This window comes from Ambystoma mexicanum, chromosome 11 (assembly GCF_040938575.1).
Source record: "Ambystoma mexicanum isolate Mex_15411 chromosome 11, UKY_AmexF1_1, whole genome shotgun sequence".
NCBI classification, from domain to species: domain Eukaryota; kingdom Metazoa; phylum Chordata; class Amphibia; order Caudata; family Ambystomatidae; genus Ambystoma; species Ambystoma mexicanum.
This window is the reverse complement of record NC_090934.1, coordinates 736,759,956-736,786,068: the sequence shown is the minus strand read 5'-3', so window position 1 is coordinate 736,786,068 and position 26,113 is coordinate 736,759,956. Positions and strand designations below refer to the sequence as shown.

Below are 26,113 nucleotides of genomic sequence, written 5' to 3'. Positions count from 1 at the left end.
AAGCGCGTCATTGCTTTGATCAAACTGTCTCTGGCTATTGGCCTGCTGCATGTTTGATCCATCTGTATTAATTATCATTGCCCCATCAATGGCATACTTTAATAATTTTTTCTGCACCAATTTATCCTCCTCACCTCTGCGTGCAATGTCCTTTTTGCGATATTTATTTTTTGTAAGCGTTTTTTTTTTCTTTCAGGAGCCTGCAATAGTGCGCGATGGTCAACTGTAAACTGTATTTCAGACCATGGCTTAGCCTCAATCCCTACCAATTTCTTGAGCTGCTTCTGTACCTGTTCTGGCAGCCATTGGCATAATATATGGTAAAACACAGGTATAGATTTCACCCAAGATTCCTGAGTTTCCAGCACCCAGGCGTCTTGGAAATTCTGAATGTAAAGCAAAGGATCATCTCGCTCTTCATCTTGTGTGTCATTAAAGCTCTCATATCTGAAGTGTCCTGGTACAGCACTCGAAGCGTTTTCCATACCGCGGTTCTGCAATTGTTAAACGGAGCTCCGTCATGCGCGGTATTAACTGTAGTTACTCCAGGGTAACCTGCTCGTGCCCACACATCGTCAGCTCTATCACCAAGTATGGTGATTAAAAGACCCTTAATATCCACCATAGCTAATGTTTTCCCTCCTGTTGTTTTTTTTCTAACTCATGTATCAATTTCCCGGCTCCCGATGTCAACAGTGGGAGCTTATTTTTCAGGTTTTCTCTGTCCATGTGAGGCCAGGGTGTATATTGTGGTCTCGTTCCTCCCTTTTCTAGTAAAGGGAACTGTGACACATGACGCTCCTTTTCCTCTCTCATCATTTTTCTGTCTAGCGCAGGCGTAATACAGCTGCATCGCCGTCTACCTGGCAATGTCCTTAGTCTGCTCACATAGGGCGGTAGAGACACCCCCCTCTGACCGTATGATACTCCTTCATGCCGATCTGATTGTGTGGCTGACTCTGATGTAGACCCGCTAGAATCTGGCCCTCTCACTCCCTTTCCCCTATAGAAGCGTCTTTCGCGTCTTCTTTCTTCACATTCTTCTCTTTCTGAATCCGATATTGTCTGTGCCCAACTCATGCAACTTCTCCCATCCTCCTCATTTCTGGTTAGAGTCAGCCTATTTAATGATAGCTCTCTATTTCTGCTACTTCGCGAGGTGTCCTCAGTATCGTACAACTGAGTGCTCTCCAGACACTCATCCTCTTCTTTCCTTTGGGGTATTCCTTCTAGCCCCATCTCATCATATATTCTATTGATCGTCTCTCCGATCCTTCTGGTGTCGAAGTCATCTTCGATATTTGCCCTAGACGTGCCTGGTACTGAATCGTCGTCAGGGAAGAATTCTTCTCTATCTTCCCAGCCTACTACTGGATCAGGTTTTTTTACCTCTTTCCATATATTCAAGATCCTGTGTTCTCTGTCTTCGTTTACATTCTATGTCGTCATCAAACTCTCTACGCTTCCTCACTGACCCTATCTTCTTGTTTCCTCACATCTCTTCATTCATTTGCCCTTCGCATTGCCTCATCCCTTCGTCTTTTTATTCTCTTCTCCCGTATCTTTTGCTCTTCTTCTATTCTCCTTTGTTCTATTCTATCTCGATTATCAGCTGTTCACTGCTTGTGATCGCGTTTTCTGTTTTTCTGCCTTTTCCTGTTTCCTGACCTGTTCATCATGATAAAGCTGCTCTCGTTTCTGTCTATCCTTTTTCTTAGCCCCTTCGTCTCTTGATAGGTTTTCCTTTTACTTTGACTCTAACTCATCCCGTTCTCCCTTTTGTCTCATATCCTCAATGCCTTTACCATAGAGTTTCAATCAAATCTGACCTTCCATTCGTTCTGTGCGAATGCCATCTCATCAGTCCTATCCTCATCTCCCTTCCATCCCTTTCCCTCTCTTCCCATATCTAGAGATGCACTTGCTTGTGCTTGGTCTCCTTTTTCCTTTTCACGCCTCTCCTTGTCCTTCGGGACTTTGGAGGTAATCTCTATCTCTGTCTTTCTCTGGGATTTCGTCACTACTTTGCGTCTTCCATGCTTAACCTGTTTAGTTTCTCCTCTATACAACACTTTATTATGTTTTACATTTCACAATCAAGATCAACAATATGAGCGAGCACCAACCGTCGCAAGCTCCAATCCCGTTTTTTCAAAAAATGTCACTGTTACTTTTGTCAACTACAGCCACCAATACATGCCATGCACCATCACATTACCACAATCGTGCAATTTTCATGCTATTTTTAAAAGTTTTTACCTTGTAGCGTTACAAATAATCCTAAACAGACAAGAAAGACTCCGGCCGGCTACACAAATCTAATGCCATCTGTTTCCTCAGATACATTCTGCCCCTAATTTTATTCCGACATGGAATTCAAGCCCATTTCTTTCAGATCGTCTTTAATCGATTCTGGTCTTCTACATGGTCCTATCAATTCAGGACTTTAAATGAAGGCTTCTTCTAGCGCTCTTTTAAATCCTAGGAAACTGGGCGTATACTCTTTACCTCGGACATTCCCAGTATCTCTCTCTATTGCTCGGCCACCCTCGAGTCAATATTTTCCCCTTGTACATACATTATACTCTTACTCTGATGTTATTTTTGTCCCACCTCCCTCTTTGTTACCTTCCCTTACTTATTTCAAGGCCTGCAACTTTTCGCCAAAGCATTCAGTCTTTTTCACTCACCGTTCGCATGTTTTCCTCTCCAGACGCTCGGGATCACCGCCTTCGTTACTGCCTTTCTGTGCTGCTCATCCGATCAGCTGCTCGTAGAAGTGGGACAGGATTCTTGGGGGCAAGCAAAGGTTCCTTCAGACCTAACCAGCAGGGTTTTCAATAACACTTCCACTATCTACAGGGAGCTTCTCGTTCTATCAGCCGGATGGCAAAGGACTTGTGATATTGCCGAGGACCCGAAGTTACTTAAGTCGGTGTTTTATCTAATCTAACCATCTAATCTTTGCTACCAAGTGAATTGGATGGACCCCAGCCGGCCCATAAGACTGGTGGTCTCCAAAGAGCCTTTTAAGATGAGCAGCAGCACCCTCGAGATAGATGGGGATGCAGATTCGTACTCTTGCATCAAATAATAACAACTCAGTAGTTTGACAAAGGCAGTCCGATTAATGACAAGTACAGAAAATGGGGAGTTCAATGAACATCAGTAACCGCTTGATCTTCCTTCTCACTTAAACTCCACTTAATTCCAGAAAAACAACATTTATACCAAGAGCTCGTCATCATTGACGTGTAATCTTAAAAACCTAACATGCAACTTGATTGGTTATAGGAAGGTAACTTTAATATAGGTACTATATCTGTATATGGTAACGGGAAGAGGGGATTGGATAATGTCAGGTGGGGCAACTAAGCCCTTCCTTCAAATTGGCCACTGTAAACATCACAAAAAGTATGACGTCCCATTGGCTCTATCTCTGTAGGTCCCTGGATTACATGGTCCACTATGATTGGGTTGGCATTGAGTCCACACATACTTTTCCACTTGCGCTTAGCAGCATGCAGAATGATGAGCCAGGTGCAGGGAGTAAGTCTGCACCCCAGCTTCCCTCCAATTTATGTTACAACCATTCATCCGCTCAGTGGCTGTGTCAATTACTGCCTTGTAGTTTGGCCTTGAGTCTGCGTCTTGGTCTGAGAAAGTTGAGGATGGGTACGATAAGGCTCCATGCATAGGTGTGAAAGTCTCATCTCTTTCTGCCTGCCTTGCCACGTGACTAGGACACAGTGAAATTGGCCTCTTCATGCAATTTCGTGTATTTGATTTACCTCTGTCAGTCGTTTACCATCTGCTGCTTATCTCGACCTTGCTGAACAGGAGACTCTTGTTATTTTTCTCTTAAATCGTAGATATTGCTAGTTTATTCCAGTCTGACACCACCTTGGCTGCTTTGCATGGTTACCTTCAGCAGGATTTCTCTCCGTCTTTAATTCTTGAATTGTTAGCTGAGGCCCTCTCCTCTTGAGACCTTTAGTGACCTCGATTCGATTCTGCTCATGTGCGTAGTGGATTTTCACTTATCTATAGAGTGCTTTTGAGGTAGATATGTATAGTTGGTGCTTGCCGCAATCTTTTTTACTATTAAACATAAGCAAGCTTTCACGATTTCTTTGCTTCTTGCAGTTCCCTGTGTATGTACATGTTTAAATTGGCTTAATGTCTTCATCGTGCATATGGCATAAGTTTCTCCATCTTGAACTCAACTGCTTCACCTTAGGCTCAAGATGTCACTTATCCATGGTATTCCGTCTCTTTATCAGCATTCTTAGGTAATTATATGCTATATGCTCGTCAGTTCGATTTCTCATGACATCACCAGTCGTCTTCTCTTTGTATCTTCTTGGCTTCTTCGGGTATTCCATTCTGACAACTGTCCTTTTGTTGTGTCTGTTGATATGGATTTCTCAGTGGGTACCTTGCTGTCCAGGTTTACTTAGGTGTCACTACTCCAATAGGTGTTGTTCTTCCGATAGGCACTGGGCAGAGCCCAACTGCGGCTCTCTGCTGGTTTATTTATTCTTCATATGTCACATATTTTGGCGTGAACGTTCCTGGCACTTCGAAGGGGGTGGATGGGGTGCGGATGATACTTGACACTTCTTCTTCAAGAGTCTTTCAAGTTTGTCAATACATGTTTCAAGCATATAAAAGAGACTAAAATATATAAGACATCAAGCATATTAGCCAATAAGGTTAAAAACCAGAACCAACAAAGGTGGGAGAGTGAGCAGGAGCTCACATTTGAAAGAAGCTCTGGCAAGACAGTATACGAGGCATTCGTAAAAGTGTGAGTCCAGAAAGCCTGGCAGGAGTACATACCAGGCAGTTGCAAATGTGTAAAATAAATCCTGGTACAGTAATACACCAGGCAAGCTGCAAGGGAATAAGAAACCAGGAATAGCCAGCAAGCTGTGTTGGTTTAAGAGACTTGGCAACAGGAACCCTGGCAGGAGAATTCAAGGTATCCCAACAACACATGTCAGTTTGAAGATATTTGTTGTTGACCCAAGGGAACCTCAAGAACTGTTATTTGCAACCCCAGAAAGTGACAACGAATCCAGGGGAATGGAAGAATCCTCTGGAGCTAGGATAACTATCCTGGATAGACTTTTTGTGCGCGTGCATTATATATTTCCCCCCTTTTTTTTTTTTTGTTTTTTTTTTTTTTACAAAAACCTTAAAGCATCATCCTTTTTAGCTTAGAATTCATTGTTTAGAGTGTTAGGGTCAGAATAGTACTTTAAACACAAGACTGATTTGTTTTGGAAATTCTGACACCGACAGAGCCTTAGTTTTGAGTTTAGGTAGGGAAATTCTGCTATTGCAGGGACAGCAAGGCCTTTTCCCAACCCTGTTTGTTATAATCAATATCTTTAGCCAAAACCATGTCTAAGGTATGTCGGAGTGTCATTCCTGTCTCTTCACACATGCCTCTTGAAAATATAGTCTCCCTTTGGCCCACATTACCAAAAGAAGAGAGGAGGTATACCTTCCATGCAGTGCCTGTTTCACTTTTATGATTAGGATCACTGCTGGTTTACTATTCATGTGGGCGTGAGTAGACCGTTAAGTCACTACTCCTCCTTGTACCCCTGCAAAGCAGTAATCATTTATTCGCAGCATTACCAGCCATTCGGTACACCAGAGATTCTGGTATAGCAGACTGATTGAGGCAGATCCAACATTATTTTCTTTTTTTGTTACTGATATTCACCAAAGTTGATTGGGCCATCCAGTGTACACCATCATAGGAGAATGACGTATGCCCCATTATGCTATGTAACCAAGTCTTGTTGAGTCTTGTATAATACGCCTACTATTTCCATGGTTTCTATGAGCTCCAGGAGCTGCACAAGGTGGACATAGGGCACTAACATAGGAGCAGATGGGGGCAATGTGAGGTTGCCTTTTTGTAATGTAGATCTGAAAAATATAGGGATCTCTGTGTTGTGTATATATTATGCTATCTGTAAACAGCGGTGGTTAATATGCCCTCCAAATTGCTAATGTAAATTGTTTGTCTGTGGAGTCTGAACAGAGTAGTGTTTGAGTGTGCAGAGGTGTGTTGATGTATCTGTGGTGGGTTATTGTAGTGTCTAAAGAAATTTAGTATAGACCGATGTCTTTAGGTGGTGTACAATCCAGTGTGTAAACCGAGTTGTTTCGGTGCTGGAGTTGTTTGTCAAGATGTGTTGTCAGATTGGCAAGTAGAATGAGAGAATGAGTTTGAGGTTGAAGTTGTTACCATATCTTGCCCAACAGACCACCCAATAATAACCTGGGACAACCTTTTTCACTTTGTAAACATCACAATTGGACGAATATAAATTTGTTTATAACCTTGCAAAAAATCTCCATATTATGTGATCTTAGGCCATGTAATGTTTTGATAGGTCACACTATACCACGGCATACATTCAGGGCCTGCATTTTCTAATCCGTAATCCAAGACCCACCCTTCTGATGGCCCACTGACATCTGAAAGACGTTCCAAATATAGCGCCACTCAGTTTTACATGTGAATACGGTACAAAAAGGTAGGAAATGCACCATGAACTTGCAATTGACAAAACCAACCGTCCCCCAGATCACAACCACGGCATTTCCATGCTGGCATGCACCATTACATATATATCATGTCTTTGGGCAATGTCACTGGCCCAATGTGCTTTAAATTGCAGCCCTTGCTGCTAATTTGATATTCGTTCCAATGTACATTTCTTGGCGAGAACTGGAAGGGGGCCCCATATGCTTAGATTGCACTGCCCCGTGCCTCATTGTGGATATCTGCATGCCCAATTACTTCCATAATATGAGCAGGAGAGCCAAGCAAGGTGATTCTCATTTGCAGGACCAACTGTACATAAACAGAGGACCCCACTCTGCTCCTTGCCAATATGAAGGGAAATCCTAGAGCCCACATATTCCACACTACAGAAAGACATCCAAACACCAGCAGCCCCTCCTGTGAAGGGCTTGAATTTTGGATAATTTGCTATCATATCTGATCTTAAATTTGATTACCCCTTTCCATATCCTCTAATCTGTGGATATATGCAGTTACGGCCTTATGGAATATGTCCAAAGCATTATTGCTTGAAAATTGAGTACATTTAGATGTATTCTTTAATTCAGGAATGGCAATACTTTGTTTAACAATGTCAATATATTCAATTAGATCTTGCTTAGATATGCTGTCAGGATTAACAGAATCCTCAAGTGTAAGCACTAGGTGGGACTCTGTCTTGTCTGGATACAGGATTTATTTGCAAAGAATTCTTTTAATTTGGGTTTGAAGAGAATTTTGAATAAGTCAATCTGTATGTCAGTGTAATTAGTGTGTATCACTGCAGCAAGTGTTAGGCCTTTTATTAAGGACCAACTTTTCCGCAGGTGCGAGTGAATGATTAAATCAGTTCAGGACTAAACTTGTTCCCTCATCTGTCTCAATTACCTCTGATGGCTGGATCTTGTAATTCTTAAATATTTTTCAGAGCTAATAATCAGTGTCAACGAGACAGAGGGTTGTAGTTCAGATCTGGGGTGCTTACTGATGCAGAGTAGAAGCAGATAGTTCATGGTCACCACATGCAAAAATACTCTAGGTTTGGTCATTGTGCAACATGGGCTGGGTTTATGTTGCTGGAGTGGCAGCATGGAGAGGGGCTCCCTCCAGCACCAGACAGATCCATACTGGAGCCTTTATGCTGGGGCCGGCTCTTGACTGCCAGTTCCCAGTAGGCCAGGAAGAGTGCAGGGGCAGCCGATCAGGCTATCCAGGCATCATGGCAATGCTCCGAAGAAAAGGAAGCGGCCATCTTCAAAAGTCGAAACAATGCCGAAATGCACTTGCAGTAGAAAAGCGCACCATATAAATTTCACAATACCATGCAATAAATGAGAAATGCCCAGTGTGATGCTGGCGGTCATCTACCAGTGTGTAGAATGGCACTTCAGCACATTTAGCGCTTGCTGTGGCATGGTCCAGCCCGGGTGGCTTACCTGCAGGAAAATGCACAGCAGACCTCAGAGTCCCGCGATTACTGTGGCGAAGGGGAGAGTGAGGAGAGCCTGCGACCATCACCCACATGGAGCGCAGGAGGAATATCACCATTGCATGTAGGTTTCTAGGCACTGAAGTTCGTAAAACTCTGGGGCAAGGAAGGAAAAATCCTTAACTGAGAAGAATTCCTGAATTTTTGATATCGAACTAGAGATGCTCAGTGCCAGGGAAAGACTTGGAACTCTGTTGATTTTCAGAAGGTTAACAGAACTGTTCTTCCTCGGAAGGTCCCAGTGTGAAGGAACCTGGAGGGAGGAAGCAGGGAAGTGACAGAATATGCAACTGCAATGATGCAACGCTCCCAAAATCCACGAGGCACGGCTGGTAAAGAAAAAGTCCCTGGAAAAAAGTCCCTCTTTACCATGTGATGAAGGATGAACAAAATGAAAACAAGCGACTCAACATTTCAGTGCGAAAGAATGGTTTCCTCAAAGAAACAAATGCACTTTTGCCAGGAAAGTAAGTTTATTGCATTCTAATGATCGGGAGGGACTAGTCTGTCCAGAATTACCACAAAGTTATAGTTTATATAACCAGTTGAAAATTTACATAATCACAAACATTTTTTTACAAAGCCATCCCCCCAACCCTCCATTGGCTAACTATAATACAAAGTAATTTAATCCCCCCTGCTCTAAAACCCCATTGGATACATTCACAAAGTACAACCCCTTTGACATGTTATCTTCTTTCATAGTTCATTATGAGGTACTCCACATATTACGTTTATCATTCGTGAATAACTCTGTTATTTAAACCATGTGACAGAAACCCATTAACCCAAATGGTGATTGCAAGGCTTTCCATGAACCCTTAATGGCATGGGGAGGGAGAGAAATAAGCACACTTTTTAAACAGCAGTAAAAAGCCTTACCTTCCCAGATGCTTCAGGCATCCCATACCTTTTTGACTGCATTCTTTCACCTAATCGTATTTGCGACTGCCATCTCAAGTCATACAGCCTTTGGCATACATTCTACTTATTTCCCTGAAAGTCCATAAACCATCAGCTCTCAATTTAACCCTCCATGTAACTGGACCTTTTAGGTCATCACAAAACAAGCGTTTGTGCTCCCAGGAAAATTAAACTCTGCATCTCATAACGCAATCTGGCCATAAAAATCTATCCAATGGCTTTCTATTCTGTTCTTGCCTTCAGCCCTTTGTAATGTTATCACAACTGCCCATATGCGGTTCGCTTCCTACCTACCTAGATCATCCAGTTTGCCAAACAAAAAAGAACGTCCCTGCAAATCCAGGGTCTCTGAAGCCTACTAAGACCTCCAAGTAGGTAAAACCTGCATTCTGCGATGTTTCTATGCTCCCACAATCAGCCCCATATTTCTCAATTCCATAAATGTGTCTGCAATGTTAGCCATTGTTGAATTCCCACCTATGTTTCCCCTTCAATTAACTCCTCTCTCGCATGCATAAAACTCCCCACTACATACTTATCAGCGCTACAAATTATACAATGCACAATACATTGTGCCCATTCTACTGATACTCGTGTCGCAGCCTACCATGACTCTAAAATGTCTCCTACTAAAGCACAAAGTAACGCTCATTTCAATTCTTCTAACTGCATTGAACACATATTTAGTTGCAACATTGCATCTATCCCAGCCACACCATGGCCTGGTACAATGTACGTAGTGTGAACTGCTTTTCTCTGTTGGGACCTAAAACGTCTATCCCAATAAGAGCACACAAAAAATTGTTTGGTTCAACATCTCTTTTATTATCTTGGACAAAACTGGTTTTGATGAGGCCTATAAGTGCAACAAACTACATACAACAGACTATTAGGATACAAGGGTCACATTGAGGCCTGTTCTTCCTTAGTTTCCCTTATCTTGTATTCTGTCCTAGGGATATAGCACACACCAGGCTGCTTGGTTCACTCAGTCTCAGGGTTAAAAAAAACTCAGCTCGCTCCTTGGCAATCACCTACTGGCAAATACCTGTCACTGCTCATTTTAGAATACGTTTCTGGTATAGATATTCTCACCTTCCAGCTGAGAGTTGCCCTCCTAGGCCATGAGCAATACCTCTTACACACACCAACCAGCAAATATGTTTCCCTTGTTTGGGGTTTTGTCTGGCTGTATTACTGTAACCCACCCTCCTGTGCCTAAGTCTCCAGGTTAGTGGTTGGAGTGCTTAAGCTTTCTTCAGACCAGGGTCTGGGATATAGCCTCAGCAGACTCAGCAGACTGTAGAACACTCTCTCAACTTTGTAAGTCTTTTCCCTCTGTGTCTGGCTCTTCTGCAGGGGAGCAGCCTCTCCTTTCTCCCCCTTCTATTCTTCCACTTGGTATGTGCCAACTAGTGCAAAATTCTGGGCTCTTTTATACTGTTGCTGATTGGCCTCATCGTTCAAAAAGTGTCCCGGTTGGCTTTTTACAGGACCATACCATGGTCCCTGAATCAGATTGGCCATTCCCCTTTATTCTGTTGTACCCTTCATATGTTTCACATCTTTTTTAAAGGTTCCCCATATATTCTCCCTAATACCACCTTATTAAGTGTCCCTATTTAGACTGCATAGCAGAGTGTGAGGGCTAATAGGCCTATCTGCACAGTCAGGTGGAAAATGCAACCTGGCCACATGCGTCTAACGTCTTGGAGATGCATCTGATAATCTGTGCTCCCCTGCACAGTGGCAGCTCAGGAGCAGGGTAAACCAGCGTGGGTCATTCTTGTGCAACTGCAATTCTGTGGCACACTTAACGTGCCGTTTTAGTTAAATAATGGGAGTGGAGCAGGTCCATGCAGAGGGTGGTGCTGAAATTGGCCAGATAATAGAATGGATATATACAGCCAAAGCTGGGAAGTAGACATTTGGATTTATATGATAAAAGATGGTAGTCATGGTGGCGTTGCAATGTGGGGGGTGGGAGGGGGAGATAAAAACGCGTTATGCCTCTTTATCCCCCTAGTCTCTTCCAGGCGTGCTGAGTAGTTTGGCCCCAGTCACACGGATGAAGAAATAAAGGACAAAAAAGGTATGATGTAAGGAGCATACATTTGCATTCGTAGGGGTAGGGTGGGGGGGCAACAGAGAAGCTGAGAGGTCTGTGTGGGGAGGGCTGAGACGAGATAAGCGAAGACTGGAATAGTGGAGAAAGGTGCAGAGAACCTGACCCGATGTAGTAAGTGGACGCCGACCTGGTAAGGCTGCTCTAGCAGTAAAGACATGAAGTACCCCAATTGCAGTATCTGTGGCTCGTGGATTGATTCTTCTAGTGGTGGGTTGAATGATTGGATATCTTCCTAAAGGGTGCAGGGTATTGTTGCAGATGAACTAAAATGGCCTAATCTCTGCGAATTATCCCTAGTTTGAAGGTGCAGGCAGGGCAACTGGAAGGTGCTCTGGGAATTCTTCATATACCGCCGCCAGAGAGCTCGTCGTACTGTATCTGTATACCTTTGTGGGCCTCTCTACTCCCACCTATGGGACATCTAATGTGATTGCCTCACAACTTATAAGTTTACAAAACCCTCATACACAGGATCTCGCATAAAACGAGACGAGCTATAGAATATATGTTGCAATGGCAAAGCCATCTTTCTCTCATTGCGCTGCTAGAGCTCTCCTCTAAAAGGCAAAGGGTCTCCCAGAGACACCCTCACAGAAAGGCTGATCACATCTGTGATCTGAGGGCGTTTGCTGGCTGCTTTGCTCCATTGCTGCTGACTAAGAATCTGTACACCGGCCAGGCAGCAGAATTATGCGCAGGATCTGTAATACTGTGCGCTGGTCTGATGGACTGAGAGTCTAGGGGGAGCCCACACCTCCATGCACATTACACACTCTGCATAATCTCACAGCACTGTCAGCCATCCAATGATTTATACATGTCTGATGGTGCAGTTTAGGAAGTTAACGTTTTCCTGTCATGCCAGTGAATGTTCAGTGCCTGCTTAAGTAGGACAGATTGTAACCTTGTTTGCCTTTTTTCAGCATTTACTTTCATCGGAAAGAAACCCGAGCTGCCTTCAAATGAACCATCTTTAAACAGTCCCAAGTCACCTGACCGGGATCTCCCAACCCTCAAGGTACACCACAGCAACCACATGCACCTTTGAAAGGTTGTAAACTATTAAGAGGGGCGTGACTGTTTAACTGAATAATAACTGCATTTTTCTGTATTAAATAATACGGGGCAGTGGGTAGGGGGAGACCGTATATGCCCCCTATATTTTAGTAAAATGTCTCCAAATGTGGAACTAAATCGGTAAAAAGTTCGGTCATTTCTCCATTCGTTATTTTAAATTCGATCGTTTCTACGGATTCCGTTAAAGACAGCATGTATAACCGCATACTCTAGCCAGGCATTCTGGGGTAATTCTTAATATTATCAGTCAAGCAATATAAGCATCTAGTGAAGCTGAAACACGATTGCTAAAGGTCAGTAACGCCCCCTTTTGTTTTTTGCGCTCTTGGGAGTTTGTGAGCTTGACAGCGATGCTATATGACGACAACTTGGACATGTCTTGAACCACCAATAACAAGATGCGCAGCTGCTCCAAATAGTCTAGAAGACTGTGGGCCTCATTACGAGTCCAGTGGTAGCCGTGCGGGAAAAACCGGCAGGCTGCCGCAGGACCGGTAATTCCATTCCACCTCCGTGATTGCCGGAATCACTGGGGCCTTACAACCCCGGTGACCCGGTAATTCTGCAGGCGGAATTCCATAAATCCCCATTCCTATGGAGTCCCATAGGACTCCGTGGGGATGGGGACAATGGAAACCCTGGTTCCGTCTATGACAGAGCCGATGTTTACATGTCCGCCTGCAGGCGGATGCTGTTACTTCCGCCAGGTCAGACCTGGCAGGAGTGACCCCTCCCGCCTGCAGGACTCGGAGTCAGACGGTCCGGAAACAACGCACTTGAAGGATCATTTTTTATTTTCATGATAAAAATGCATGTAGAAGTGTAGCAGAAAATGTATCCCCCATTCCTTATACAAATAAGAAATGACACCACCTTTCTTGCAACCCTCCAATGTGCTATTGCACCCCAGCCTAAGGACAGGGAAACACGCTGTGAGAATAAACATTCCCAGTGAGAGAATCTACTTTCTGGTTCCTAGTGAATACTCTTGATAATAGAGCAGATTACATTTTACATGTGTAAAAATGCAGAGGTGGCCCCCAGGTAGAAAAAAATCAAGTTTTAGAAAATGAAATGTTAAGAATTGAGCCAGCATCTTGATAAACGTAGCTAGCCTGACTTAAGCATGGCTTTCAGACACGTCTGGGCCACATTACAGCCGGACAGCCTGTGTGACTTGAGCCATTTAGACCTGATTTTTAAACATCTTGCCACACATATAACTGTTCAACATATACTAGGCATAAGGTATCTCCCTTTAAACTGTTGACCATGCCCCAGAGTTTAGAAAAGAACCAGGAGAAGCCTTCCTCCTTCCGAAGCCAGTGGCAGTTGTGGAATAATGTGTCAACTGATAGGTGATCTTCAACCTTCCTGCTGTAAGGAAATGTTTTGGAAATGATGGTCAAAATCCAACTAGACTTAGTCTTTGAAATGATAGCTTTGTTGATGTCATCAAAGCTGAATTTCAGGCTTGGTGCTGAGATGTTCTGTGTACTGTGTGTCTCTAGCAACACAAAGTGGCCATTTACCAGGTCTTGATAGATTTGGGAGCAGTGTTGAATACCATTCATCTCAAGGTACTGCCAAAGTGACCAAGGTGTGCAGGAGGGATTAGAGGTGGTGTCCTACCACATATGACCTCTTCTCTGTTAAACAAGGTATGGCAGGTGAACAGGGCCCTCCTAGCCTCATCTGTTGACCATGTCCTACTTGTAGGTCAACAAAGAGCCATAGTACTCTTGATATTAATAACTTTGTAGGACAGCATTCACCCCTTATAGTTAAGGTGAAACCTATGAACCATTGACTTTTGCAGACCATCTGTTGCTAATACCTTTTGTCTCTTTATGCATATGTGGTTGACATTTTGCAAAGCAATTGGAGGTATGACCCTCCCCAAATTGGAAAATTGTAGGAAAATTCATGAAATTGATTAAACATGTCTAACTATGGAAAAAAGCTATTTTTGGGCCCACCCAATAATTATTAATAGATCAAAATGTTAATCTTTTGGACATGTAGACAGCGAAAACCGCTCGATGGATTTGTGCCAAATAAGAAATTAGTTAGACAGAAACCAGTGCAGATATGCCCTGTGATGGTTTTGTGTATATCGGTGCAGTATTTTTTATAAATGTGATGGGTAAAGTGATGTCCTTGTCCCAAAAAACGTTAATGCATCTCCCATGGTGTAGTGCACCACTGAAATGAAAAGCCACCATTTCCCTGCTTGATATGAGTGGTTCCTGTGATGCGGTCACAATGGTATAAAGGAAGGTTTCTCAAGCAAGCAATGGGGAGGATAGAAAAGAGGACCCAGTGGGCAGTCCTACATTTTCGGAAGGGATACCGAGGCCCATTTCAGCCCAGTCATTTTTGACTTTTTGCAGTAAGAGAGCAGGATTACCATAGTTAATTTGCAAGATCATCATGGGAAGATATACCATGGGATGGGCTGGGGACAGACTAATTTCAAGGGGGATGCGGGGAATGCCAAAAAGGAGGGGGTGCATATGTAGGTGTACAGGGGGGCTTAAGCCAAAATATCTTATTTAAGGCACTTCTTACCATAACAATCAAAAACGCTGTGCGTTCCTATGAGAATCATTTCTGTGGTAATGGACCAACTGTCCATGTGTTTATGCAGGATTAATTCTGTGGGCAATTCCTACAGGAAAATCTTGCAGAAATAAAATAAAAGAAACAAAGAACACATTAGCTATTCTTTTACCCTAATGGGCCATGGTCTTCTATCTTTCACCCGAATTGGGTGGCCCCAAAGGGCATGGCTAGTTGTCCAGGTTTATTTACTACTAAATAGGACACTAGCCACAAACCTATGACCTAATTGGTGTGAACTGGCTATCGGCTGTGGTTGAAGGCCATGGCCAGCGAGTCAGCATGATTTACGTTTAAAGGGGACAGTGGACCACAGTGCAAAGTGGCAGGGGCACAGCCACTGGGTAAGATTATTTATCCAAGTAGTGGCAAAGTGGCCATGGCTATTTACTACTACAGGTGGGGAAAGATGCAACTTAGCAAAACCCTTGAAAATCAGTTAAACACTTTAGATGCTTTGTTTGGGCTGATAACTTGGGCTTCCAGGGAAAATGTTGTGCGTGTGTTATTTCTAAGGTAGGGGGCATTGTTTCTCATGCTCCTTGATTACAGCAGTGATCTCTTGGGGAGGAGGGATGGCATTAGCTGATTCCATTTTAAGATAAATAGCAGTTTTGCTCAAATTAAGTATGTACTGTGTATTAGGTTGTTAATGGATAAAGAGTATGAATAGGTGTAGGAGCTACGCAAGGGAAATTTAGAAGTTGAAAGTTCCTAGATTAATAGAAAATGCAGTTCAGAACTGTTTGCGAAGCACGGATCCTATTGTGAAGTGCGGACGGGTTCTCGCGCCAACATATGGTCATGTGGCATTGTCCGTGAAGGTTCGCAATGAAGTCAGATGTTCGTAGACGTTATGCTTAAGTTGCGCTACTAACAACCTATCAAATTCAGTGAAAAAACTTTCTTAAAGGGACGTTATGGTTACAAGTAAAACCGAAAAACCCCTGAAATTCGCTAGTTATGGTAAGCTAAGCAACCATAACTCCCGCCACCACAGTACACTGCTAAGAATAACACCCATGACATCACAAATATGATTGATGACATCACTGATGACATCACATGTCTAGCTCCTTCTTTTTTGTTCACTGACATATCTAGGCCAGGTGAGTTTATTCACTGACAGTCAAAAACTTAAAATTCAAAAGGTATTACATTTGTAGACGTGCTATTCTCACATGTTCTTACAGTACTTTCCTTAGAATTTAGTCACATCTTATGATGCACATACATTGGGGAAGAAGCAGGCCTGAAACACAGCAATCATTTTTGTGCGTGAATACAATCATGTACATTATACACAGGTGCTAATGATACTGCCTCTTGTTTGCTTACTTTACTCTCCACATATAAGCCCCATATTTGTATGCATTGTAGTCTATTCATGTTTTGTGTGTATTAGTAGAAATATGTAGTAAGTGATGCATTATTACCTACTTAGTACATGTTTCACAGTATGGAAAAGTCTGATACAGAACCATTCACCATTTCATTATATAGCTTTGGAAAATTACAAATATTACACCTCTATGGTGTATGCTGCAGCCAATACCTACATTTCTGTATGAGTAGGTTCCTGTACTAGAAGGAACACTGCAATGGAATGTTCTTTAGAACACTACATTGAGTAATGAAGTATGTAGCTTATTACATATCTCCCGATAATCCCTAATACATTTTTGCCAACATTACATTCACAAACCCTTGTATGAAAAGTAAATGCAAATGTGATGTCATCAGTGATGTCATCAATGATATTTGTGATGTCATCTTTGATGTCCTGGGTGTTAGTCTTAGCAGTGCAAGGTGGTGGCGCGAGTTATAGTTGCTTAGCCTACCATAACTGGCGAATTTCAGGGGGTTTTCGGTTTTACTTTGAACCATAATGTCACGTGTGTAAAGTTTTTTTTAACTGAATTTCACAGGTTTTTTGAAGAGGAACTTAATCATAACATCTCGTTAATAAAGTTTTTTTGCTAAATATACACTTTCATAATGTGATTTTGGGAGCTATGTAGTATCATTTCCTTACTTTATATACATGTAACATAGAACATACTGAACCCCCTCGCTAATGATATTTGAAAGGCACGGACTGAGCACCTGTTTGCGGACGGGCGCGGATGAGGTCAAAAGTACCCAAACAGTCAGGGGGTATCAGAAATTGTACTATTGTGTTATATAAAAATGTACAACTTTAAAAAAGGACACATTACGACATTATAAGTACTAATAAGTAAATAGATAAACCTAAACGTCTGAAACAATAACCATGCATTAAATGACCATGTAGAATGAAATGGATTATACCCTAACAAAAAAAGGTATGCCTCCAATGTAATTACCTCACAGAAACTGTGCCGCCAGGAGCGACAGTAGACGCACACAGTACAACGAAGACAAATTGCAAGAAAATAGTAAGTGAACGTCATGTTTCTTATGTGTGTGTAATTTTTTTGTATGAGGGGCAGAAAAAATAATTTCTTTCTGTTGTTTTGACACAGAAATGTGCAGTACTTTGGAGTGGCTGGAGGAGAATTTTCCGCATGGGAAAATGTCCGAAGATAGCGATAATAATGGTACAAAGTATTCTGCATAAGCAAATTAATGGTCAGTATGTTATGGGCATTTACATATATATATTTATTTTTAACAGACCAGGTAAAAGAAGAAGAAACGCCAACAAAGGATACAGAGGAAGACAGGCTGAAAAGGATAGAATTGAAAATGGACATAGTAAATGACAATTTTAACAGGTTAAGGGAATTTGTGGAGGAATTTGTGAGAGGAAAAATACAATATCACTGTCCCACCTGTACCTGCCCCCCTTCTGCATTTCCCAGTGAACCATCCCAAACCTTCAAGAAGAAAATAAACGTTTTGATGAAACATCTATTCCCTTCATCACCTCACAAATCATTCCCTCACAACTAGCCTGTGTTGATCCCTAATTCCCCTATATTTGTTTCAGTATCTGCTTCCCCCTGTATTTCTGTTGATTGGTGTGTGTGTGTGTGTGTGTGTGTGTGTGTGTGTGTGTGTATTGAAAGTTTTTTTTATATTAGTGGTAGTAGAAGGGTTTGAGGCAAAAAATGTTTTAAAAAAGAGTTAAAATGTCTGTGGACAGCGCGCCTGTTCGACCTAGCCATAAGAAATCGAATATGGATGTTCTAACGGCAATACACCTACCCGTACCAATGGCAACCAAGATGGAACTGATCTTAGAACACACCATCTATTCAAGTTGTGCGTAAATGAACAGAATGAGGCGTCCTAAGGACATAATACCTCTCCGTACTGCTCACAAACGAGATAAAACATGTTCTTAGAACACACCAGGTGTAGGGGATGTTTGCAAATGAGCAAAATGGGAGTGTCCTAAGGACACTATACCTGTCCGTACCGTCCGCAGCCAAGATGGAACCGTCTGTAGAACAGGTGCGGTGGCCGACATGTCCGTAGTCAAACAAAATGGAGGTGTCCTAGTCGTACAGTCAGCAGATAATGTACGCACATGCGCACTGCACCCATAAGTACTGCGAACATCGTGCCGGTCTCTGGATGTCTCACTTGTATCTCACTTTTAATTAGTTTCAGGGCCCAAACACTGTCCGTAGAACACTTGCGCGCATGCGCACGTCCGTTACTCTGCATTTGCTGTCCAGCGGGCACCCATTTCCCTCGGGGATGTGTTCAGGACGTCATCATGTGACCGCACCCACGCTGAGCATGTGGACTAATTTGCGCACTTTGTCTGCTTCCGCAACATTCCAAACAAACATGGGAAATTATTTTACAGTATAAAATCACCATTTCACATGTCCCATACAATGGCTCTACCTTTGAACGTATTGTTTAGAATTTTCACAACACTTTTGAGTTATCAATATGGGCATGAGCCGCACCCCTCCACCCCTATAAATGGCCACACCCCCGAGCTCATCTTCATTGTGCTTCTGGCTATAGCAGACTGAGTTGTGCTGTCTTTACTGCTGTAGCGACCATTAGCCAACTAATCCTTATGGCATCCATGGCTACTGTTGCTTCATTAGCCTCAGCACCACCCCCAAACCCTCCACCGCCCCCACCTCCCCAAGGGCCTGCAGAGGGAAATACGGGTGAGGATGTCGAGATGGAGGAAGAAGAGGAAGAAAAGAATGAGGTGGAGGAACTCTGCACTACAAGCACTCGCCGGGAGTCGTGGGTGTGGCGGTTGTTTTCTGTTTTTGGGAACATACTAAAAGCATGTGCGAACCTGGTCAGGTGTAACCAGTGCCAGTTGGTGCTGAATCACGGGAGACCTGGGATGTACAGCTTTGGTATGACAACCATGAAGCGACACCTAACTTTGTTCCACAGTGCAGACATTCGCAAGGTGGTACCATGTGAAGAACGTAGTAGATTGAGTTCCTCCACAGCATCCTCTGTGTCCGATCATCTCACCACAAGAGACACTCCTACACTCCTGTGGGGGAGCGCATCCCTCCAGCTGCCTCACAAGACATTCGTGATGCTGTTCACCCTTACCTTTCTAGGGTCACAATATTGTGTATGTACTGCGACGCAGTACTCTGCAAGGGGGAGAGTCTTCAAAGTGCTTTTGAGGCTATGGTCACGGAGCACCAGAAGAACTGCTCCCTACCTAAGTAAAGCCCACCCTATATCTTTCTCTCTCCACCGTCCTTTCTTTCTCCACCTGTCCTTTCTTATCCCCGTGGTTGGTGTCCCTTCCTTACTCTCCTTTTGCCCTCCTCTCCTAGTGTGTCGTGCGATCAAAAGCAGTAAACTGGAAAACAAAAATTACAAAAAGGCTCTTTTCAGAGCCGCCTTTCTCATTTAACAATAGAACTATCAAGTGACAGTTGTAGGCCCTCGCACATTTTTCAAAAAGTCTGAGGACAGTCGTAGGACGCACAAAAATTGAGGGTGCAAGCGGAGCAAAATCAATGCACTTTTCGCTGGGAATAAGTGATGGCTCTGAAAAGAGCCCTTCGGTGGTGTTTTGTGTGTTTCAAAAACTGTACATTGGAAAAAACGGATTGTCAAATAGGTGACTATGAATCCAAAAAAGGTCGCAATGCATTTTGTACATTGCGAAGAAAAATCTGATTGCCAGCATATGTGAGATGGACTCCATCTCTGCGAAAAATAAAAGTGCTGCGAAACAAAATGTTTTCATTGTGGAATGAGGACATGCCAACATCTCTTAGAAAGGCACAAACAGCCTTATTGACATTGCGCCTAGCTTTCTCCATTTGTGGACCAACTGCAGAAGAATGCAGCCATATATGTCTTTGTGCAATACGGGAAAAAACTATTTGGCAATTTGGAAACATGTCCATGACCTTCGCAAGTCCTTCCTTCATTGCAAATTGCAAAGAAATTCCAGAGACATGGTCTAAACTGTTTCCTCCGCAATGAATGATAAGTATTTCAGGATGACGCTCTGTCTGTAAAGTAGCACAGAGAGGTACCAAGTCCAGCCACCTCATTCCACGCACGCCATGCCAGTGCACTTCCACATGAGGAAATCCAAGATCTGCAGATATACCACAACGTTCTGCATGCACCTTCAGCCAATGTATCCATGAGTCTCCCAGAATCCAGATAATCTGTTTTTGAGCACACAGAGCCATAGCTGTCTGTTCTCCTCTCAGGAAAAAGACGTTCTCACTAAATCCCTCCGTTCAGAACACACCCACTGAACTTTACTGACCAATCCCTACCTTCGCACATTCTCATTTGCATACGTCTCCACCCAGAATCCCTGTTGGTAAACGAGATGCCTGCAAACTACCGCCATGTTCGCGGACACATAGAGGATCAGAGCATGACAACTGTACATTTAAATATTATTCCCCTTTTCCCCTTTAAGGTGGGCTCTGAAAATAGTTTTTTTTTTTTTTTGGGCAGATGCCTGACAGACACCTGCTATTTTGTATTTTTTTTATATTTTTTCTTCTTACTTTACTCCTACAACCATTACAGAACCTTCTCCAAAGCAAGCCTTACATTCTAAAAGAACATGGGATTTCCCAAAGAATATAACGCAACACCATCTGCTTCAAAATAAGCCGCATTACTAGGAACAATGTTTTCGTGGCTGCAGAAAAACATACCAGTTCGTAACATGAAAGCACGCATGCCGCGATTGATGTTACACCTCCCAATACTTTGATCAGGACAGAAAACAGAACTGTTGTCCCATTTTCCTCTAGCGAGTAACCCAGAAAAAATTGCTTTCACAGTTGGAAAGATGTTCATGACTTCTTGAACCAACTGTTCCAAATCTTCCAACAAATTACGTGAACTCACGCAGCCCAAATTGCAAGCACCGTAGTGCAAAAATACCACATGGGGAGTGTTCATCCTGCGCATTTCTCTGCAAACTTGGAGAATTGCTGCAACATTGCAATCAGTGTCAGCGCTCCACACCACCTACACTCCTCTCACATCGAAATTGTGTGCCACATGTCTACTTTTGGCATAGTGCTGTAAACCATGGACAAAAATATCTCCAAGCACCAAAACCCTGACCCTCTCCACCTCTGTCATCTTCAGTATACGCACCGTCTTTCGACACAAAATAATAATGTGAACATCTGATTGGCTGATGCCTACAGTCCCCTTTCCATGCTGGATTTGCTGTAGAACCCCGTATGTGACATGCCCTACCCGCGGACAAGCGTTGTCTACGTGTGGCACGTAACTCTTAGCCAGTCCTTCTACCCTTTCCACATCACTCGCAAATCCATTCCCCCATTGGACACAGCTAAGCAGTCACACAACCATCCACCAATCACATTCAACATCTCTACATCTAACTCCGTCATCAAAATTTCGCACTTCAAATGCACTATTGATCACTCTGAATGCATTTCGCATATCATTGCAAAGCACCTACTTTGAAAGCTACTGTGCAAGTGTCGCAGATTTCTACATACAGCTCCATGCATGCGCACATGCATGAGTATAAAGTACAGGTATGCATATTCTATTCAGAGAACATGTGCAACCCTTATGATTTCATTTAAACAAATTAATGCCACTTAATCTGCACAGCCAATACATACCAGCGCTCCCCCTTTAAGTGTAAGATGTCCAATTTTTCATTGACAAACCGCACTACTTCTTACTGTCTCCCACATAACCTATACATACGTTACAACCCTCCTATTTAGCGTGAAACTCGTTTTTCCATTCCAAAATGTCACAATTTTTTACTGTGTACCGCCTACATTAATGCTACTTCCAATGCAATCGTAAACGCTCCCGATTGCTGTGGCGACATGTTCCTCTGAGGGTCTCCCGATTTTTTGGATTCATACTTATAATATGAAAGTAGTGCAATTTTTCCCATCTACTATAATGCCCTATCACTTACAAACCTCTCTGCTATGGATAACACAGCTTAAAAAAAACAAGGCATTTTCATAACCTAAAAATTGTACTTATTTCTGTTTCACGTGCAACTAACATACTGCAGATAACATACAAAGGCAGTACATAGTGAAGTGAAATGCACACATGCACTGTGTTGAAATATCAAAGGAGTATACTCCGATGAAAGATGCAAAATTAACGTGTACAGTAACATCACTGCTTTGAACACACAAAGTTACTAACTTGTTCTTTTTACAATCGCAGTGAAGACTACTCTCCTGAAAATCAACAGCATCTACACTGCAAATGACATATCGAAGAAACCTGGTCATTCCGCAAAAAAATTAAGTACAGTACTACCTATATATTCTACCTATTCCTCAAAGAGACTGTGTGGGTTATTTATTTAATTTGCGCACCAAAACAAACATTGATTTCTGAACCATTCTACCCACAAATCCCCATTTATTAAACAAAGAATAACAGGCAGAATGGCTCACAAATCTCTGTGTTTTTGGAACTCGAATAACATACAGAAGCCTTAGAATGTTAGTACTAGAAAACAAATAGCTGTTTCAATTGTATACCATTACGTTCACTATTAATGCTTCTCCTCACCACTAGCTCACTTTGTACTCTCATCTGAAACACATTGTAGTAGTATACAAACAGAAAAATAGCTTTCCCAAATCATTGTAAGAGACCAATGCACATTCACACACCACCACAAAGAGCTTCCCCATCAAACTCATGCACGCATGCACACAGCACACATACATTGTACAACAGACCAAACCATGCCTTCCTTTTTTCAACAGACCCCAAAGAATGCCTACCAAAAAGCAAGTCCGTAGAAAGGAACGCAGAAATACAGCAAATAAAAATAAGTGTCAAAACTAAGCATCCATCTGTAGCAGAGTTTGTACAGAATGTTCGAACAAAACAGCTGATAATCATTTAGCAAAACAAAGGAAGCTTCAACTACCGAAACTTTACCTCTTCCATCAAAATGTGGCACGAAACACAAAACCCTTTGCAAAAAATCACCTACCAGTACTGCTAACAATGCTTCTATTAATCCTGATATAGTAACAAGAACCCATAATAAAAAAAGTATTTTAGCAAAAATGTTTCACCGCAGTGTCCTTCAGAATCTAATAAGAAAAGGACTGAAATCATCCTCAATCCTTAATACCTACCGTAGAAAATTAATCCTGCAAGCTCTCGTGGACAGTGCAATCCTTCTCAAAAGGAGGTTTTTTATATTAGTGTTAAAAAGAATGAAACCACTAACAAAACTGAGTAACAAACTACAAAAGAAACTTATCAATAAAAGGAATGTCAACAAAAATAACTTCTTATTTGTGGAGGTGAATGGAGTCACACAACCACAGAACCATATTTTAATGAAGAAGCATACAAACAAAATCAAACAAACACAATTGCCATCCATAGCAGCGGACGAGGGTATGAAAAAATCAATAATACAATCATGGAACAAGAAACACTGCTTAGAAAAGTATCCCCTGAAAACTCAGAATTACCTCTCGATTCGACTGAACCAGACCGCCCAGTATACAAATGGCCGTGCACGTCAATGTGTGCCATTCCTAACAGATCTTTCAAATCTTTACGTCAGTTCCTCAATCAGTATGTGAAAGTTAAAGACAAAATTAAAATGAAAGTGCTGCAAAATATGGATATCTGTCCAGTGCGCAAATACACAGGACGACAAGGACATTCATTAGCCTGCATTTCAGGACCTATTTGCAAAAGCACCTTCCATGATATCAAAAGGATATCAATACATCATTCAAATGTAAGAAATCTAGTGTATAAAATATACTGTGCTAAAAGTCCAGCTTCAGATTTAGCCAATTTAAATAACACTCTTCTGCATGGTACACCCAAATACCTACAAGAAGAAATCAACCGTATTGAGAGAAAATCTTTTGGAAGTGAAAGCCACTTACAAAATGCAAAAGTTTTTGAGCAGACTAGCAACAATTCTGCACATAGCAACCTTCTATTACACACACAAAAAAAAGAAATACTAAAATTTAAAAGTGCATCGGCTTAAGTACCAAACCATGTGTGTGTGTGTTGCCGCAGAACGTTTTACAAAAGATACACAAAAAATATAGACATAGCATACAAAAAAGAAGACAATGAAGATTCCAAATGGTTTGAATTAGCTCTCTACCTTTTAGCAGAAAACAAATGCCAAATAAGTGAACCCCTAATATGTTGCAGTTACTGCAGTACAAAACTGGACAACAACCAAACTCCTTCACGTGCTATCGCAAATGATTTGGAATTGTTCCCACTAACACAAACCCTGCAACAACTCAATTTGTATGAGAGCATCATAATTCAAACAGTTCACCCATTTCAAGCAATTATACGCCTTCAACCAAAAACAGCAAAATTACCTCCCTCTGAATTGGTGAAAGGCATTCGTGGCAAAGTAGTTTATTTGCCATTAGATCGAACAGTAAATGTACACATTCTAGGAGTGAAACGTTCAATAGAGCATTCTTTAATTGTCTTGGTAAATGGTGTACCAACAAAAGACAAAAAAATGTGGCAACAACTGGTAGACTTACATAAAGTTAGACAAGCCTTCCAATATCTAACGGGCAATAACGAATACTACAAGGAAATAAATATTGAAGCAAGCTTAAGGGAAACAACTGAAATAATTGTACAGTCATCAGAAACTGGACAATTGAACTTCTGGATCCTGCTGCAGTATCCACTCTTTTGGACCGTTACACAATTCATCCATTGCATTCCAAGGGTCACCAATGAGCATATGGGAAAAAAGTATAGAAGCACGTGCTTTTCCACTGCTATTTCCTACTGGCAAAGGTGGAAGATACGATGATAGACCCACTCAGATTACAGCATCAGAATACCACTCATTACGAATGTATTCGCAAGATCCCAGATTTAGACAAAATGCGGAATACATATTCCACCTACTTTTTGAAAGTGAACCAGCAACCCTATGTTACGGAGTTGCACACATTTTGAAATCTGGAACCCACTTTCAAAATATGTCAGCTACGCAATGAATACAAAAAGTACAAGAAAAAGATGAGGTTTTACAATCAAGTATAACAAATCTGTTTGCAAACATGCGTGGTACAAAAGAATACTGGTTCCGATGGCACAGAGACGTACGTTGTATGATCAGAAAACGTGGACCACCAACTTGGTTTGTTATACTAAGTTGTGCAGAATATGCATTGGAAGATTTACATGAGTTCCTACGCATATCAAACGACAACAAAACCAACATAGATATATTAACACCTGGAGAACTTTGCTCTCTAGATCCAGTTAATGTGTCAAGATATTTCCATCATCGTTTCATTGCTATGCTACACTTTATTTGCAATAAAACTGTTCCTCCCCTCGGAGAAGTGCAACACTTCTTTTGGAGAAAAGAATACCAAGCGAGAGGAGCACCACATATTCACATGCTTTTATGGATCAAAGGTGCACCTAAATGTGGTCACGACAGTGATGCCACTGTTTTGCAGTTCATCTAAAAATGTCACTTGTGAAATCCCTTCACAACGGACACATAGTGACCTGCATAGCAGATTTTACAATTTCAAAGACACAAATGTGGCAAATATTGTCATCACAAATACAAAAACAAAGGGAAATACTACACCAAATGGCGCTTTGGTTTCCCTAGACCAGTTACAGAAACAGGTGAAGTGAACAACTTCATGGCTTCAGTTCGACATAGTGTTAAAGGTAAATCACCTAAGAACACGTATTACATAAAAAGAACAGGAGAATCAAAATATATTGATGATTACAATGCAGGGGAGCGTGGCTTGGTCAGCCATGGAGTAGGACGTGCTTCCTGGCAGCTCCGAAG

General features: G+C 42.1%; 1 protein-coding gene across 3 annotated transcripts in view; it reads left to right on the top strand.

Moving 5' to 3' along the window:
- The window catches only part of MICAL2 (microtubule associated monooxygenase, calponin and LIM domain containing 2), a 1,393,870-nt gene that overhangs the window by 1,104,827 nt on the left and 262,930 nt on the right, over positions 1-26,113 (top strand). For all 3 annotated transcript variants that reach the window (XM_069623638.1, XM_069623637.1, XM_069623636.1), the window contains one exon: positions 12,054-12,148. In XM_069623638.1, coding sequence (XP_069479739.1) covers positions 12,054-12,148 — 95 coding nt within the window. The remainder of the gene's footprint in view (positions 1-12,053; positions 12,149-26,113) is intronic.